Source organism: Danio aesculapii, chromosome 19 (assembly GCF_903798145.1).
Source record: "Danio aesculapii chromosome 19, fDanAes4.1, whole genome shotgun sequence".
In the NCBI taxonomy this organism is placed as follows: domain Eukaryota; kingdom Metazoa; phylum Chordata; class Actinopteri; order Cypriniformes; family Danionidae; genus Danio; species Danio aesculapii.
This window is the reverse complement of record NC_079453.1, coordinates 30516245-30531039: the sequence shown is the minus strand read 5'-3', so window position 1 is coordinate 30531039 and position 14795 is coordinate 30516245. Positions and strand designations below refer to the sequence as shown.

The 14795-nt window shown below is 34.0% G+C and overlaps 2 protein-coding genes across 2 annotated transcripts in view; one reads left to right on the top strand and one right to left on the bottom strand.

Annotated features, from left to right (window-relative positions):
• The window catches only part of maco1a (macoilin 1a), a 32022-nt gene extending 21553 nt beyond the window's left edge, over positions 1–10469 (bottom strand). Inside the window, 4 exon segments of the mRNA XM_056479269.1 lie at positions 3975–4098; positions 8355–8481; positions 8565–8706; positions 10224–10469. Of these exon segments, the coding sequence (XP_056335244.1) occupies positions 3975–4098; positions 8355–8481; positions 8565–8706; positions 10224–10303 (473 nt within the window). The 5' untranslated portion in view covers positions 10304–10469.
• A 35-nt stretch (positions 10470–10504) lies between these two features.
• Positions 10505–14795, top strand: part of srfbp1 (serum response factor binding protein 1) — a 6479-nt gene continuing 2188 nt past the window's right edge. Inside the window, exons 1-2 of the mRNA XM_056479270.1 lie at positions 10505–10588; positions 12316–12959. Coding sequence (XP_056335245.1) covers positions 12336–12959 — 624 coding nt within the window. The 5' untranslated portion in view covers positions 10505–10588; positions 12316–12335. The remainder of the gene's footprint in view (positions 10589–12315; positions 12960–14795) is intronic.

Below are 14795 nucleotides of genomic sequence, written 5' to 3'. Positions count from 1 at the left end.
CAAACAAAACAATTAAATTTTTAACAATATTTTATTATGACACTTTTATACACGGTTTCTTTTTAATTGGTCAAAGTAAAAAAAAATGACAGTGGAAATAAAAAAAATTAATTCACTATTTCTCTTTTATGCTATTCAGGAGCCATGTGCACCCACTAACAGGTAAAATCTGCTTATTTTTCTCTTTTAAGTTGAAAGGAAACCATGAATGCCAAAGCACATTAAATGTGTATAAAATCTGTAATATATTGGCATCAGTCTATTAATAAAATGTACAGCAAATGACAGAAAAAAAATACTAAAAACAGACAATAACTATAAAAAAATATATAAATATTACAAGTTTAAAATGTGTAGATTATTTAAATAAGGCAAATGCGTTGATTAACCATTAGTAAGGTGTATGTGTACATGTATAGATGTATATATATATATATATATATATATATATATATATATGTATATATCTATATATATTATATATATGTATATATATATTATGTATATGTATATATATAGATATGTATATATATTATATATATATATATATATATATAGATATATATATATATATATATATATATATATATATATATATATATATATTGCAGCCAGTTGAGGCCAGTCATATCGCCCTCTCCAAAATATATAGTAAAGTTTTTCAGTGTTGTTTAGATTAAAGAATGAATTATCTTATGTTTCTCTTGATCTTGCAACTGTCCATGTGCAGTCAGTTTCGAAACCAAGCAAAAGTAGGCTTTAATAAAAAGGTAATGGAAAACGTATACGAAAGTCGAATCACAGACATTTTAGGATATTCAAGTAAGCTTAGCCAAAAAGGCTAAACTAAAAAAAAAAAAAAAAAGTGTAAAAATATGATAATAATAGTTTAAAAAAAAGATAAAAAAATAGATAAAAAAAATAGATAAAAAAAAAAAAAATATATATATATATATATAATATATATAATATATATATATATAATATATATATATATATATATAAAAAAATTTACTATTATCATCATCATGTTTTTACACTTTTTTTGTTTTTATGTATGTGTGCGCATCACATATGAATATATAATATGCACACACATATTATGTTAATACATACTTTAAATTTGCATGTGATTTATCGCGATTAATCTTTGCCCAGCACTAAAATAAAATAAAGCATGAACATACTTCGAAATTTCTCCTCTTTTGTCCCATAATAGTTCGCAAAGACTGGTTAAGACTAAATGTGATATATTGTTGTAGTTATCCTTAGTAATATAATTCATACACTAGTGAATTACATCCAACTTACAATGCATCATTTGGGAAAAAAACTGAAAATTGCTTGAATAAGCAAAAATTTCCGGTATGTTTCTGAAGAGTATATTGGATAGACAGTTAACTACTCTTCTAAGGTCACAGAAGAGGTTATTTAAATGTCTGGGAATTGATGCGACCGACATTAGTGAGCTGTAAGAATGTGGCAGGTGTACTGTAGCATTTTGATTTTTATTTTTTCAGATTTGAGCATTAGTACCTACTCAAACAGTTCACACCACAATTATACAAATAAATAAAATAAATAAAATTATGAATGATATCTTTAGGATAAAATCCAGATTTTAATCTGATTTAAAGAGTTTCAGAACTTAAATGTGGTAGATACCAAAAAAAGAAGTGTGCCTATGACAAACAGAACATTATCTTCAGCCAGTGTAGGTGCTAACAGTATAGTTCTCATTGTTAGGGTGAAATGGCATACTTGTGCAACAATATGCAAGCAATCTATCTGATTGTTTGGTACCCTTAAAATTACAGAACACAAAATACTTTACAATGCCTTTAAAAAAATTATTACAATTATATTAATACAAACCATGGCCTTCTTCATCAGTATCGGATGTTTTCAGTACATTTGTTTAATATTTGCTCAAAAACAACCCCTGTCTTATTTAGTTGGTCCCTGTAACATGACCATGGGTGTCAGTGCTACTAAAAATGTATGTGTTTTACAGTCACTCCATGCTCTTGGCTATTTACATATATTTTCCAACTATTAGAATTAAATAATTATGCTATATTTTATTAGCAATCTTTTTATACATGTTCATATATATCCATTTCAGATTTATATAGATGAGAGAGATGAAAAAAATAGATAAATGATTAAAGAAAAAAATACACATAAAGTGCTCAGCAGAATAAATGAGTACATCCCCTTTTAAAAATGTATATTTTATTATCTACTTCTCAGCAAAAAAAATAAAAAAAAAAAATAAAATAATAATAATAAAAAAAACAATAATAATAATTAAAAAAAAATAATAATAACAAAAAAAAAAAAATCAACATTAATTTTGGTGCGTTTAAACAAAACTTTTTTTATTTAACAGTTATATTCATTAAAATACGACTTTACTCACCTAACATCTTTAGGTATAAAAAGATAAAGCATTGACATTCAAACTAGGTATTAATAATAATTAAATGAATCAGGGCTCGGTCCTGGAGGGCCGGTGTCCTACATAATTTAGTTCCAACCCCAATTAAATACACCAATCAAGCTCTTTCTAGGTGTGTTAGAACCTTCCAGGCTGGTGTGTTGAAGGAAGTTGGAGCTAAACTATGCCGGACATCGGCCCTCCAGGACTGAGCTTGGGCAACCCTGATATAGATGAATATTAAATAAACTTGATAAAATAAAATAAACTGATAAAATAGATGTGCAATATTGAGTAAGTGTATGATATAATCTTCACGATAAATTCATTAGTAGCATGAATGTCCACTGGTCACATTTAACACAAAGTGAACGATTTAATCTGTTATCGGAGATCGGTATCGGCCGATAATCATATTTGACTCGATCGGTACTCACTGATCTGAACCGATCACAAGTGTTTGTGTTAGTTGGAGATGAGCAAAATATTTGAATGATTTTGCATGCATTTAGGCATTTTTAAAAAAAACTTTAAAAGGATTTTTTTTTCATGAATATTTAATAATGTAACTTCTTGTAATTTACTTATTGCAATATACAGTAATTTATAGACCTATTTCCTTTTAGTAAAGAAGCAATGGATTATAGGTTTGCATTTTAACTTCTTATGCATCAAATATGTGCTCCAAACTTTTTCTTGACTGAGACATGTTGTTTCCAAATTGCATTTTTAGTCATATTTCTCAGCAATTTTTTTTGACATGTTTACACCTAAATGGTCAAGACGTGTTAAAGAGATTATATGCAGCATGCTTAATTTATTTTCTAAGGTAAGGAGAGATCTCCACTTAAGTACTATACGTATAATAATAGTATTATAAGCTTAAAGCATCAGAATCTGTACTTTGTATCAACCGATCACCAAGGAATCGGTACTCGGTATCGGATGCAAAAATCCTGATCTGAGCATTATCCATACTTGCATTATTGATTCTGTGACTGATCCCATGGTCTGTTAACAAATGCCGCAAATTTGTGCTCTTATCCTGGCTATTAACATCAGGTTTGATATAGCGGCTCGTTATCATCCTGAATCAGCAAACAAGCAACGGACTAAGCCAGGAGCGCCCGATTAAACGACTGTAGGTCAAGCTGCACTTTTTCTGTTATCCTGGCTTTCATGATTCTACTTTTGTGCAATACGCCTCAGGAAATCTATGAGCCAGCAAAGTGAAGTAAATAATGTGTCTTTCTGAGAGATCTTTTTTCTTTGAGGTTTTCGAACATTACTTTTTTAAATAGATCAAAATATGTATAGATTCAATGTGTCAAAATGAATTTAAATATCTTTAAAATCAATGGCCTGCACCAGTTTTGCCTCCTTGTGGACAACACATTTAATTAGTTTGATTTTAACCAAATTAGGAAGAGCATGCAAAAGCTGCACAATAACAAATATGGGCCACCTGTATGAATCAAAACCAAAGTACACTTTGGGCTAAACACTTTTGGATACATGTTGACCAAAAGCTTACCAATGAGCTGCGAATGGACGGCAAAGGTCTACATGAAAATGTTTCAAGTCCTTGAATCGAATGGCTGCTTCGATGTAGACAAAAAGAATCCAGAGAGAGACAGTCGGCAGACACACACCTCGCTCTGAAAAGAAGGAAAATAGCATGAGACTATTGAACTATATATAATGTTCAACAATTGATCTCTAGCCTGTTGTAATCGCTCTGACATTTTTACAGCATATCCAGGAAGGCATAATTCTTCAAACTACCATGACTTCTAGCCCATTAGTGTCCTTCAGGGTCTTCAGATGTTTGAGATGCTGTATAAAGGCCACTGGTTGTTTGGATCAATAATGTCGCACAGGTTTCAGACATCAGGCTCTAGGCTGCAAACAAAAGCCCATCCAGCTGAAAGCGCCGGCTCTTGTTGAGACACGCTACAAGTTGTGTGTCAGCAGGAGCAATCGCAGTCACAGCTTAAGGTATATTGAAGCCGTTTTCAAGGAACAATCGCTCAGTGTCAGCAATTCTTTGCCTCCTCAATGCTGAAGTATCACAGAATCGACCCAAGGAAAGGACATATAATGACAGGAGCACTTAAAGATCCATCAACAGTCTCTGGTGTTCACTCAGAGTTTAAATATAAGTGCAAGGTCATCTCTACATGGAAGAATGCGTATTTATTCAGTAAAGTATGATGCTTTAAATTTATTTAGTTTCTTTAGAAAAGTATCCAAGAAAATACAGAATTTTTGAAGGGTGACGTTACAATGAAAATTACATGTTTTTTTTTTTTTAAATATCATAACAAATAATAGCTTTTTATTTTTTTGATCAAATCTATTCTGCCGTTGTGAGACTTCAAATCAAAACATTAACAAAAATCACATTAAGTCCAAATCTTAGAACGTTTGTGCGCATAATCTATCAACAACAAGTGCATTGGGGAAAAAAAATAAACAAAATAAAAAAAATTCTAGTTCAAGTTTTCCTTTTATGCAATTATCAAAACCAGTCGACATAAAGGACAATCCAGAGTGATCTAAATGGTATCGTTTGCATAAGAAATGCCTTTTCAACATCTTCCCTTTCTAGTAACTGCCAGGAAAGTGAACGGTTGCGTAATATTTAGCAGAACGCTCCTGAATTATACCACTGAATAATCAGTAGGAAACTCTTTAGGGCACTTACTGTACATGCTATAGAAACGTCTGATTGAACAATTCATGGAGAGAAATGTGGAATAAACTGGGTCAGTTTTTAAATCAGTCAGAGAACAGTCAGCAGGATTTCTAAAAGCACAACTAGATACACATGTCTGCAGATTTTCATGGTTAGTGGATGCCTGAAGCAGTAACTTTTGGTTCCATGAAGGAGTTTTATTTTGGCAGCCAGTTGCGTTTCTCCTCAATGTCAATAAATATACAAGTTTGTAAGCAGCCTTGCTCCTAAGAAGATACTTGTGAAAACACTTCAGTCTGAAGTCAAATTTACACCACACCAACAGACACCAACAAATGTGCACAATCAGCAGAATACATCATGTAATTTGACAGATTTTTTGCTTCATTTCGGACTGGATAAAATCAATTGTTATTTCTGAGTTTAAATAAGAAGATGTTTTGTTGATTGTGATGAAATGTATTTGAATAATTGTTTTTAAGAGTGGATTCGGCTGTTCCTGAAATAAATTAATACCTAAATAAAAGATTCTGCATGTTCAATTGGCAAAAATGAGCTCAATTCTCAATGAAAGTGTCAATGAAGTGTAAATGTGTTTTTAGTCTCAAACATCACAGAGATTATACTGTGAGACTGTCTGATGTATACGATAGGGCTGCACAATATATTGTTTCAGCATCGATATCTCAATGTGTGTGTCCTCAATAGTCACATCGCAGGATATGCGATGTTGAGTTGGGATTATATTTGATGAACAATTGAGAATACATGAGATTTTGAGTCATTGCAAAGTATTTTGCAAAAATATTTTGAAAAAAAAGCATTTGTGTGTCTTTTAAAGGCATTTCAAGTGAGTGTAAAGCATTCGGCCACAATATTGTACAACATTTGTAACTTTAATGCAGAATAATTTTACTGAATTATTATTACAATGAAAACTAGACATTATTATACATGTCGTAATTTGAATTCTGTACCTGAATACTGTTTGATTCTCCGGTTCCTTGGGGTTAGAAATTTTTCGATGCAGACATAGAAGCGGAAACATTTATGAATGGGAGGTTTTCGGTGGAGCCTTTGTATATTTGGTGATGCGTGTTGAACGCATCATGTTTTCGGGATTGATTTAAAATGAGGTGCGTATATTTAGTTTTAATTTGGCACTCGAGTTGCCTATTTGTTTTGGGTTTTCTCTTTTTGTTTGAATGTTTGATCACTGTAGTGATTGGATTTTGTTTGAATCTTTTTGTTTAAAAGATTAAGTTAGAACATGGTAGAAGAGATGTTTTGAAGTGCATTGAATATACCATTGTTTCAGTGTGCACAAACGGAAAATCTACTTTGTTATTCCTATAAGATTAAGGTATCTAAATTCATTAGTGTGAGATGATTTTTGCCTTGAAATTTTTTTGTGTGTAAATTTGATTACTATTGGTTTAGCCTATTCTGAGTGTTTAAATGATTTATATCTTTATGGAGATTAATTTTATATTTTATCACCCTCTGCTTGTATTGTAAAGGGTATTAATAGGTATTGTGCCTGGGCCTGGAAAATTACATTTATTTGGTTTATGATGAGTTCAACTAAAATGTGTTAAAGTTAGATTGTTTGCTTTTTTAATTGTTTGCCCCTTTATTAATATATTTGGTTGATTTAACATTTGATTTTGGTTTACTTGATTAAATCATACATTTGTTGAAACTTAATTTTTTCATTAATGAAATTATTTGAGTAACTGTAGTGGGGTTTTCTACCCCTGGCACCCAAACCCATTTTATTAGCCAAATACCGCTACAACAATAAAGCACTGTTTATTTTACTTTTTTTCTTTGCTACATTGTAATTATTCTTGCTTGCAATTTGTTTATTATTTTTATACATGATTAACACTCAATCTAAATGAATATTTTTTTTTCCTCCAAAAAGAGCTATTCAAGTTATCTGATCAAATTAAATTCACATTGCATTATATAAATATGTCAAGCAAAACATTGCAATGTCAGATTTTTCCAATATCATGCAGCTCTAGTATATAGTGCACAAAAGTGGAATATTCAGGAGTTTTAAAGTAGTTAATTGATTGGTTGAATTCAACAGCATGGAAACAAAGATGTCACAGCCAGCAAACCCCCTCAAATGCAAAAAGGTAGCCATCCTGCTAACAACTATGAAAATCAGCAACTACGATGACAAGTTAAAACCAAAAATGAAAATTACGTCATCATTTACTCACCTGTCAATTGTTCTAAAGCTATTTTGGTTTCTTCTGTTGACCACAAAATAATTTATTTTAAAAAAATGTTGGTTGCTAAAACCCATTGTAATTTATTTTCCTACATGGAAGTTGATGGGGCCCAGCAACCAGCATTCTTCAAAATATCTTCTTTTGTGAATAAAGAAACTCATTAACGCTTATGTCGAGTTCAGACTGCATGATTTAAGCACCAATTTTGACTCTGCAACATATTTTGAGAAATCACAGACAAACACCTGAAATCATAAGCAAATCGTTGCTTGTTCAAGTGAGTAACAATCACACAATGTGAACTATCAAAGGCACAACCTGAGAGAATGGCTGGTGAAAGAAAAGTTTGAAAGAAATTACTAATTCTCTTCAAAAGCCCGGTGAGCCAAATAAGTACATTTTCTACCCCACCAAGGGCTTCTTTCTCATTATGTAGTTAATAAAACAGACATACTACGTGACCTCACATTGTTTCCATGTCACTCTTTGCATGTGTTTGGTTGTGAGAGATGTAGTTTGCAGACTGAGACAAAGTTGTCTGCGATTCTTCCTATTCTAAAGTCATGTAGTGTGAAACCCCCTGTTGCCCATCCATCTTGCAGTGTAAACAAAGCAGCGACGAAACGCTACCCCAGATAGTCATACAGTGTGAAAACATCTGTGACACGACATGAAAATCGTGCAGTCTGAACTCGACATTAGCAGCACAAGAGGGAAAGTAAATGATAAGGCACTTTTCATTATTTTGGTGAGCTATCCATTTGAGGCCTCAATAAAATGAATCCAATAGTTTACAGGTAAGTGTGTTATTGTAAGGTGATCAACTTTAAAATTCCAAAACTCAACTGTGATTGGTTGCTTTACATGTCACTCAGCCAATAAAAGCAGACAAATACTCCAGACATTCTGATGCTAGTCTCAAGCGAGTCTTCTATGCAAGATTAGATGGGCTTGAGTAATGTTGACCTACCTGTATGCCACACGTACTGTACCCAGACATACGTGCTGGCAGCAAAGAACAGCCATTGTTTGGGGATGAACAGGAGGCAGATGATGTCTGATGTAAATGCGACACACACAAAGAACACAGAGAATGCCTGTGAAGAAGACAAGAAGTGCTGTGATGAACTTAAAAAGTCACTCAATTGTGTAATCGCAAGTTGAGCAATAAAACACTCACCAGTCCCTGATATCTAAAGGAATCATAAACACTCCTGATGAACAGCCAAAAAGGCCACAAGTACTCGAACCTGAACTCCAGCACAAAATCAGCCAGCAGAACCAGCGCCCAAACGACCAGGAACTTCAGGTACAGGAAGGTACTGCAAGAAAAATTAGAAAAATCATTAATAAGAAGTTTCAGAAAATGTTCAAACTTTTTTTAATGCTTCCAAAAATTTGATAAAGCTTCTGCAAATATTCTGTCACCTAAACATATAACAAGGGGGTAAGAAAAATTTTACTAAACAATAGTAATGACTTTTCCAGTCATTCAAAATTACTGCATGTGCATTTTCAGGGGAGGGTTTGTATTTATGTGTAAAGGTATCAGTACTTCACATTTTTTATTGTTTTAATAAATTTAAATTACAAGCGCGACGCAGTGGCGCAGTAGGTAGTGCTGTCACCTCACAGCAAGCTGGTTCAAGCCTCGGCTAGGTCAGTTGGCGTTTCTGTGTGGAGTTTGCATGTTCTCCCTGCGTTCGCGTGGGTTTCCCCCACAGTCCAAAGACATGCGGTACAGGTCAATTGAGAAATTGTCCGTAATGTATTAGTGTATATGGATGTTTCCCAGAGATGGGTTGCAGCTGGAAGGAGATTTGCTGTGTAAAACATGTGCTGGATAAGTCGGCGGTTCATTCCGCTGTGGCGACCCCGGATTAATAAAGGGACTAAGCCAAAAAGAAAATGAATGAATGAAAAATTACGAGCTATTACTTTAGCAATCATTATATTTAAATTGAATTTCTTACATGTCTATGCATAAAAGAGCAAAAATACTATCGTACAGAGGACTCCGCTTCTGGGAGTTAGCTTAACCACAAATATTTCCATTCATTACAAATATTTCCCTGACTTTCAACATATTACATTTTCACGACCTAACTTCCATGCCAACTATGCAAACATACCCAGCCGAGATGAGAATACCTCAATAGAGTATCTTGTATGTTTACATAAACTCATTTCTTTAGATGAGACCACAGATACAGTGAAAAGCCTCAGTCAACACAGTGTCATGTGGAATAAACCAAAACGTGCCAAATTAAATCGTTATTTCTGGAACAAAAATTATACTGAATTATCTAGGAAAACACTTACAGACGGATAGAAAAAAAACAGTTTAGGTGTCAAAAATATCATGATAACACTGTAAACAGTTTGAGCATCTGGCAGACCATCTTGTACCAGCAGTTAGTCAAGCTGTTTGTTTATATATATAATAGTTGGTTCACTCAATGACCAGCTAACATGGTCCAAAACACATTTGCGCAAGTTGAATCTTACAGCTGGATATAATGCCTATAAAAGACATCTTGATAAACTGAAGCACATCCATAACATAACCAGAAGTAAACACGATGATAATTACTCCATAAACTAAATCACTGAAGCCGGTGGATGACACACAAAAGCCAGCATCCGCATATATTGTGCTATGCTGAGGTGACAGAGGTATCCAGGTCTAAGCTAACGTTACACAGTCAGGCCGGAGTGAATGGTCACACTGAACTGTCATCTGTATCTGACTCTGACAGCTCATTTACGGCCGAGCTCTGCTCAGAGACGCCATTACGGTGCGGACGGTGCCCGGGAGCTTCTCCGTCCGAAACGTTACCTGCTGTGAATACCCTCGGTGATTCGGTTCCGTTTCAACGGGCGACGGAGTTTGCTGCAGTCCGCATTGCGCCGCTTCATTCTCCACCCTTTAAATTCCAGCAACTTCGAACACTCGGGGGGAAACTACGTGGACGTCCTAATACTGATGCGCATCGCTACGCGAATGCGTGGATGTCAGTGTTTTTCTTCTAGTAGACACAAAGAAATAAATAAAAACACTCTGCGTGAGGCCCTCCCATTTTTATTCTGCACGCCGCGTGACGTAGCGACGCCGTGCGTGCTGGGAGCGACGTTTGCAAAGCAAGATGGCGGCCTCCTGAGCAGTCAACACTTCTCGCAGATTTTTATGTTTATTTAGTGGAGGTAAGCGTTGACGGTGATATAAGTTGTGGGTGGGAAGGTTTGTATAATGGGGATTAATAAATCAGGTGCAACATTGTGCAAATGGTGTGTTTTAATATAGAGAGCATTTGATCACTCAAACACATGCCTTCCTTCAGCCATGCTTGGGCTAGTTTGGAAAACACGATTTATTTTGCACACGTCGTGATGGTACTGAAGTAATATTTCAATAAAAGTTTCGCAGTTTAAGTTTAGATAAAGTTTCGTTTATGATTACTTGTTTCTTTTACTTGACAGTCACGCGTTTGCGTTGCTTTTGTCGTACACAACCTGTCTTGTTACATTTTTGAACGTGTATTATTTGCTTTTGACATTTCATCCTAAGACTTCTTTCATATGTTTTAACGCATAAAGAAATACGTAAATGCAGTCCTATTTATAAAGCAGTAGTTACATATTGTCACAATTTGCAGATTTGAATGTATATTTAAAATACATTTTCCTGGGTTAATATCCTGGGTTTAATTAAAAAAAAAAAAAAACATTTTGGGAAAACAAAATGTCAAAATATGTGTGTAATGTAATATTCAGTGACGTATATTTCTATAAAAAAAAAATGACCCAGCATGCTTATTCTGATCTTTACTGGTAACAATCTTTCAAAATTTTAGTACATTTGATTTTATTATAAGCTTCTTGCAGACAAACGAGTAATACACAGTGAATTGAAGTATGTAACATTAACTATACATTAATTACAGTTAATTTATAATTTGTCATTCATAATTCTTTTTCTACACATCCTGATGAGATTTTTTAAAAAAATATTACATATTGCTATTATGCATGACATTTTAGCTGGTTTTAGTAAATAATTTATGGTTAAAAATTAAATGACATGCAAACAACTAGGGCTGCACAATATATCAATTCATCATCGATATCGCAATGTGATCATTCACAATTGTCACATCACGGGACATGCAATGTTGAGTTTGTTTTATACAGTTCGTCATTTGCATGAGTTTTTGATGCCTGTGATTGAATAATGACCTTAAAAGCATTCAGGCATAAGGCATTGTACTATTTGTGACTTTAACAATTGATTGAATTATTTTTGTTTTTGTTATTCAGTTACTGTACTTGAATACATTTAGACTCAATATGATAAAACACTTTATTTGATTTATATTTTTTCTTTATCGTATTTCTAGATTGTTATGCATGAAAATACTTACAACAAATACTAATACAGAAATGCATTGCAAATAGCACTAATCACATCGAAAATGTTTATAAAAGTTTATAGATTGTTTATTGGATTTTATGGAGATGCACTCTCATGCAGAATTATCCCAACCTATCTAACATTATAAATTTCTTTACAAATAGAGATATTAAGTTATCTGGTAAAATTGTATTCATATCACAATATATATATATATATCACAAAATAAAAAAATATCGCAATGCTAGATTTTTCCAATATAATGCAGCCCTACATACAACCATTGTTGTGCTGTAGTAAACAAGACAAATCTCTTGTATTTGCGATGTTAACATGTGTAAACCCAAAAGTAAGGATCAATGGACAATTACTTTAATATTGACTTTCTTAATACATACATTGGTATTCATCCAAATTATTAAATTAATTGATTGATAAATAATTAAAAATTATTTGCAATACACTCTTTTATTCACTGTCACTTTTCACTTAAATTTCCACCTCCTATTGCTTCTCTCAGCTTACAGAAAGAACATAAAGATGCCTGCAGTGCTTAACCTCAGCAATGAGGTGGTCAAGATGAGGGCGGAGGTTAAAAGAGTAAAGGTGTTCCTCATCAGAAAACTCAGCCGTCAAATCTCAGCCCTGCAGAAGAAGAAAGGGAATGAGGCGAGCTTGGAGAAGAATGGCAGGCGAGCGGCCAGACTTCGAGAGGAGATCCGCGAACTTAAAGCTGTTGCGCCAGACAGTGTAACCAAGGCTGCCCTACAGAAAGACATTAGCTTTGAGAAGGTGTGCCGTGACAAAGAGGCAAGCCTAACTGACCGTGCCACTGCCCGCATCGCCACACATCCCGAGTTCAGCAAGAAGATTCAGAGCTTAAAAGCAGCCATCAAAGCTTTCAAAGAGGAGAGAATGAATGCAAGAAAAGCAGAAAAACAAGCAAAAGGCAGTGCAGAAAGTGACACATCACAGGACACCGATGAAGATGATGATGAGGAGGATGATAATGGTTCAGAGAAATCAAACAATGGAGATGATGAAGATGGACTAAAAGAGGATGAGGGTGACAAAAAGACAGATGATTTGATTGATAACTCCTCACAGGAGGCATTAAATAAACAGACCAACCAGTGTCCAGAGGAAGAAAGATTGGCTGAAGAGGTAAGTGTACTTTAAATGGTGTTTATGTTAAAAAATATAGATTTATTTTTGTTTTGATTGATTACAGGTGAAATAATTAGTCAAAATTATAAAGGATTACAGGTAGGCATGGGCCGGTATAAGATTCTGACGGTATGATAACCTTATCACCCTTTCACGGTATCACGGTATTGTGATTACTTCTCTAAAATATATTCTATTTAAATGTCTGGGTAAAAAAAACTAAAGCTTTTTTTCCCTTTGAACACAATATATTTTCTTTTTTGAAAGATTTATAATATTTTGGAGCAGTAAACACGTCAGGCTAAAAAAGTCAAATGAATCATTGCCTTCTGCTGTCTTCATTAGTTTCAAAAACACAGATTTCTTTACAATTTAAAATGGCAACTTTGGATATTTTTTCTGCTGGAGATACTGTTGTCCTAAAAAAAAAGTAAGTAAAAAAATCGTACACATACCTTAGGAACTGTATTAAATAAAAATTTGGCAGTTTTAAAACGTTGACTTTTCCAAACCGCGGTATACCTTGAAAGCCGTTATTGTCCCATGCCTAATTACAGGTTTATCTTTCAAAAAACCACAAAAGACACTGTAACATATAAACAGTGATATTTTTGAAACGATGTGCATGTTAATTGAGTAGTTCACCCAACACTATACCTCTAAACCACAAGTGTCAAACTGTGCACAGTTTAGTTCCAACCCTAATTAAACACACCAGATCAAACTAATTGAGTGCTTTAGACTTGTTTGATACCTACAGATAGGCGTGTTGAAGCAGGGCTGTGGCCCTTCAGGAATTGAGTTTGACACACTTGCTCTAAACCATAGGTCTCCAACTTGAATCCTGGAGGGCCTCACACAGAGTGTTTTTATTTACTTCTTTGTGTCTATTAGAAGAAAAACACTGACATCTACGCATTTGCGTAGCGATGCGCATCAGTATTAGGACGTCCACGTAGTTTGCCCCCGCAGCACTACACAGGTTTTCCTCCAGCCCCAGTCACACACCTGATCCAACTAATCAAGATGTTCAAGACTACTAGAGACTATTGCTTATAGACAAAGCAGGTGTAAGTTGGAGGTGGTTGGAGCTAAACTATGCAGAGCTGCGGCCCTCCACGAATTGAGTTTGACACACTTGCTATAAACACTATCATCATTTAAAAATCTTTTCATAACTCACCCAAAAGTGAAGATTTGCAGAAAAATGTACTTGCTCTTAAACAATCAAATTTATGTTTTTTTTTTTAAACTATGGTCCTTGGTGATTCATAAAATGCAGTGCTTAAATTAGAAAATATATGATAAAAAATAAAATACTGTTCTAAAACTTTTAACTGAGCGTTATTTAAAAGCGTTTTTACATTTAATTCTTATGTCATTGTCACAGAAAGCTCTCCTTTCAGACTGACGATGGCTTTTAAAGTGCCAGTAGCCATTGACTTGCATTTTATAAATCACCAAGAAACATTGTTTCAAATCTTCTTTAATGTTATACAAAAAAAAAATACACATTTAAATACACATAAAATTGAACTGTCCCTTCATTTTAAAAATTTTGTTTCACTGAATGATAGAGTAGTCTAGGAATAAAGATGAGTAAATAATGACTATAAATAATGTTTTTTTTCCTTCGGGTTTTCTCCACAAGTCCAAACACGTAGTATAGGTGAATTGGGTAAGCTAAATTGTCTGTAGTGTATGTGTGTGAATGAGTGTGTATTGATGTTCCCCAGTTATGGGTTGCAGCTGGAAGGACATCCGCTGGCAAGTTGGCAGTTCATTCCGCTGTGGCAACCCCAGTTTAATAAAGAGACTCAACCAAAAAGAAAA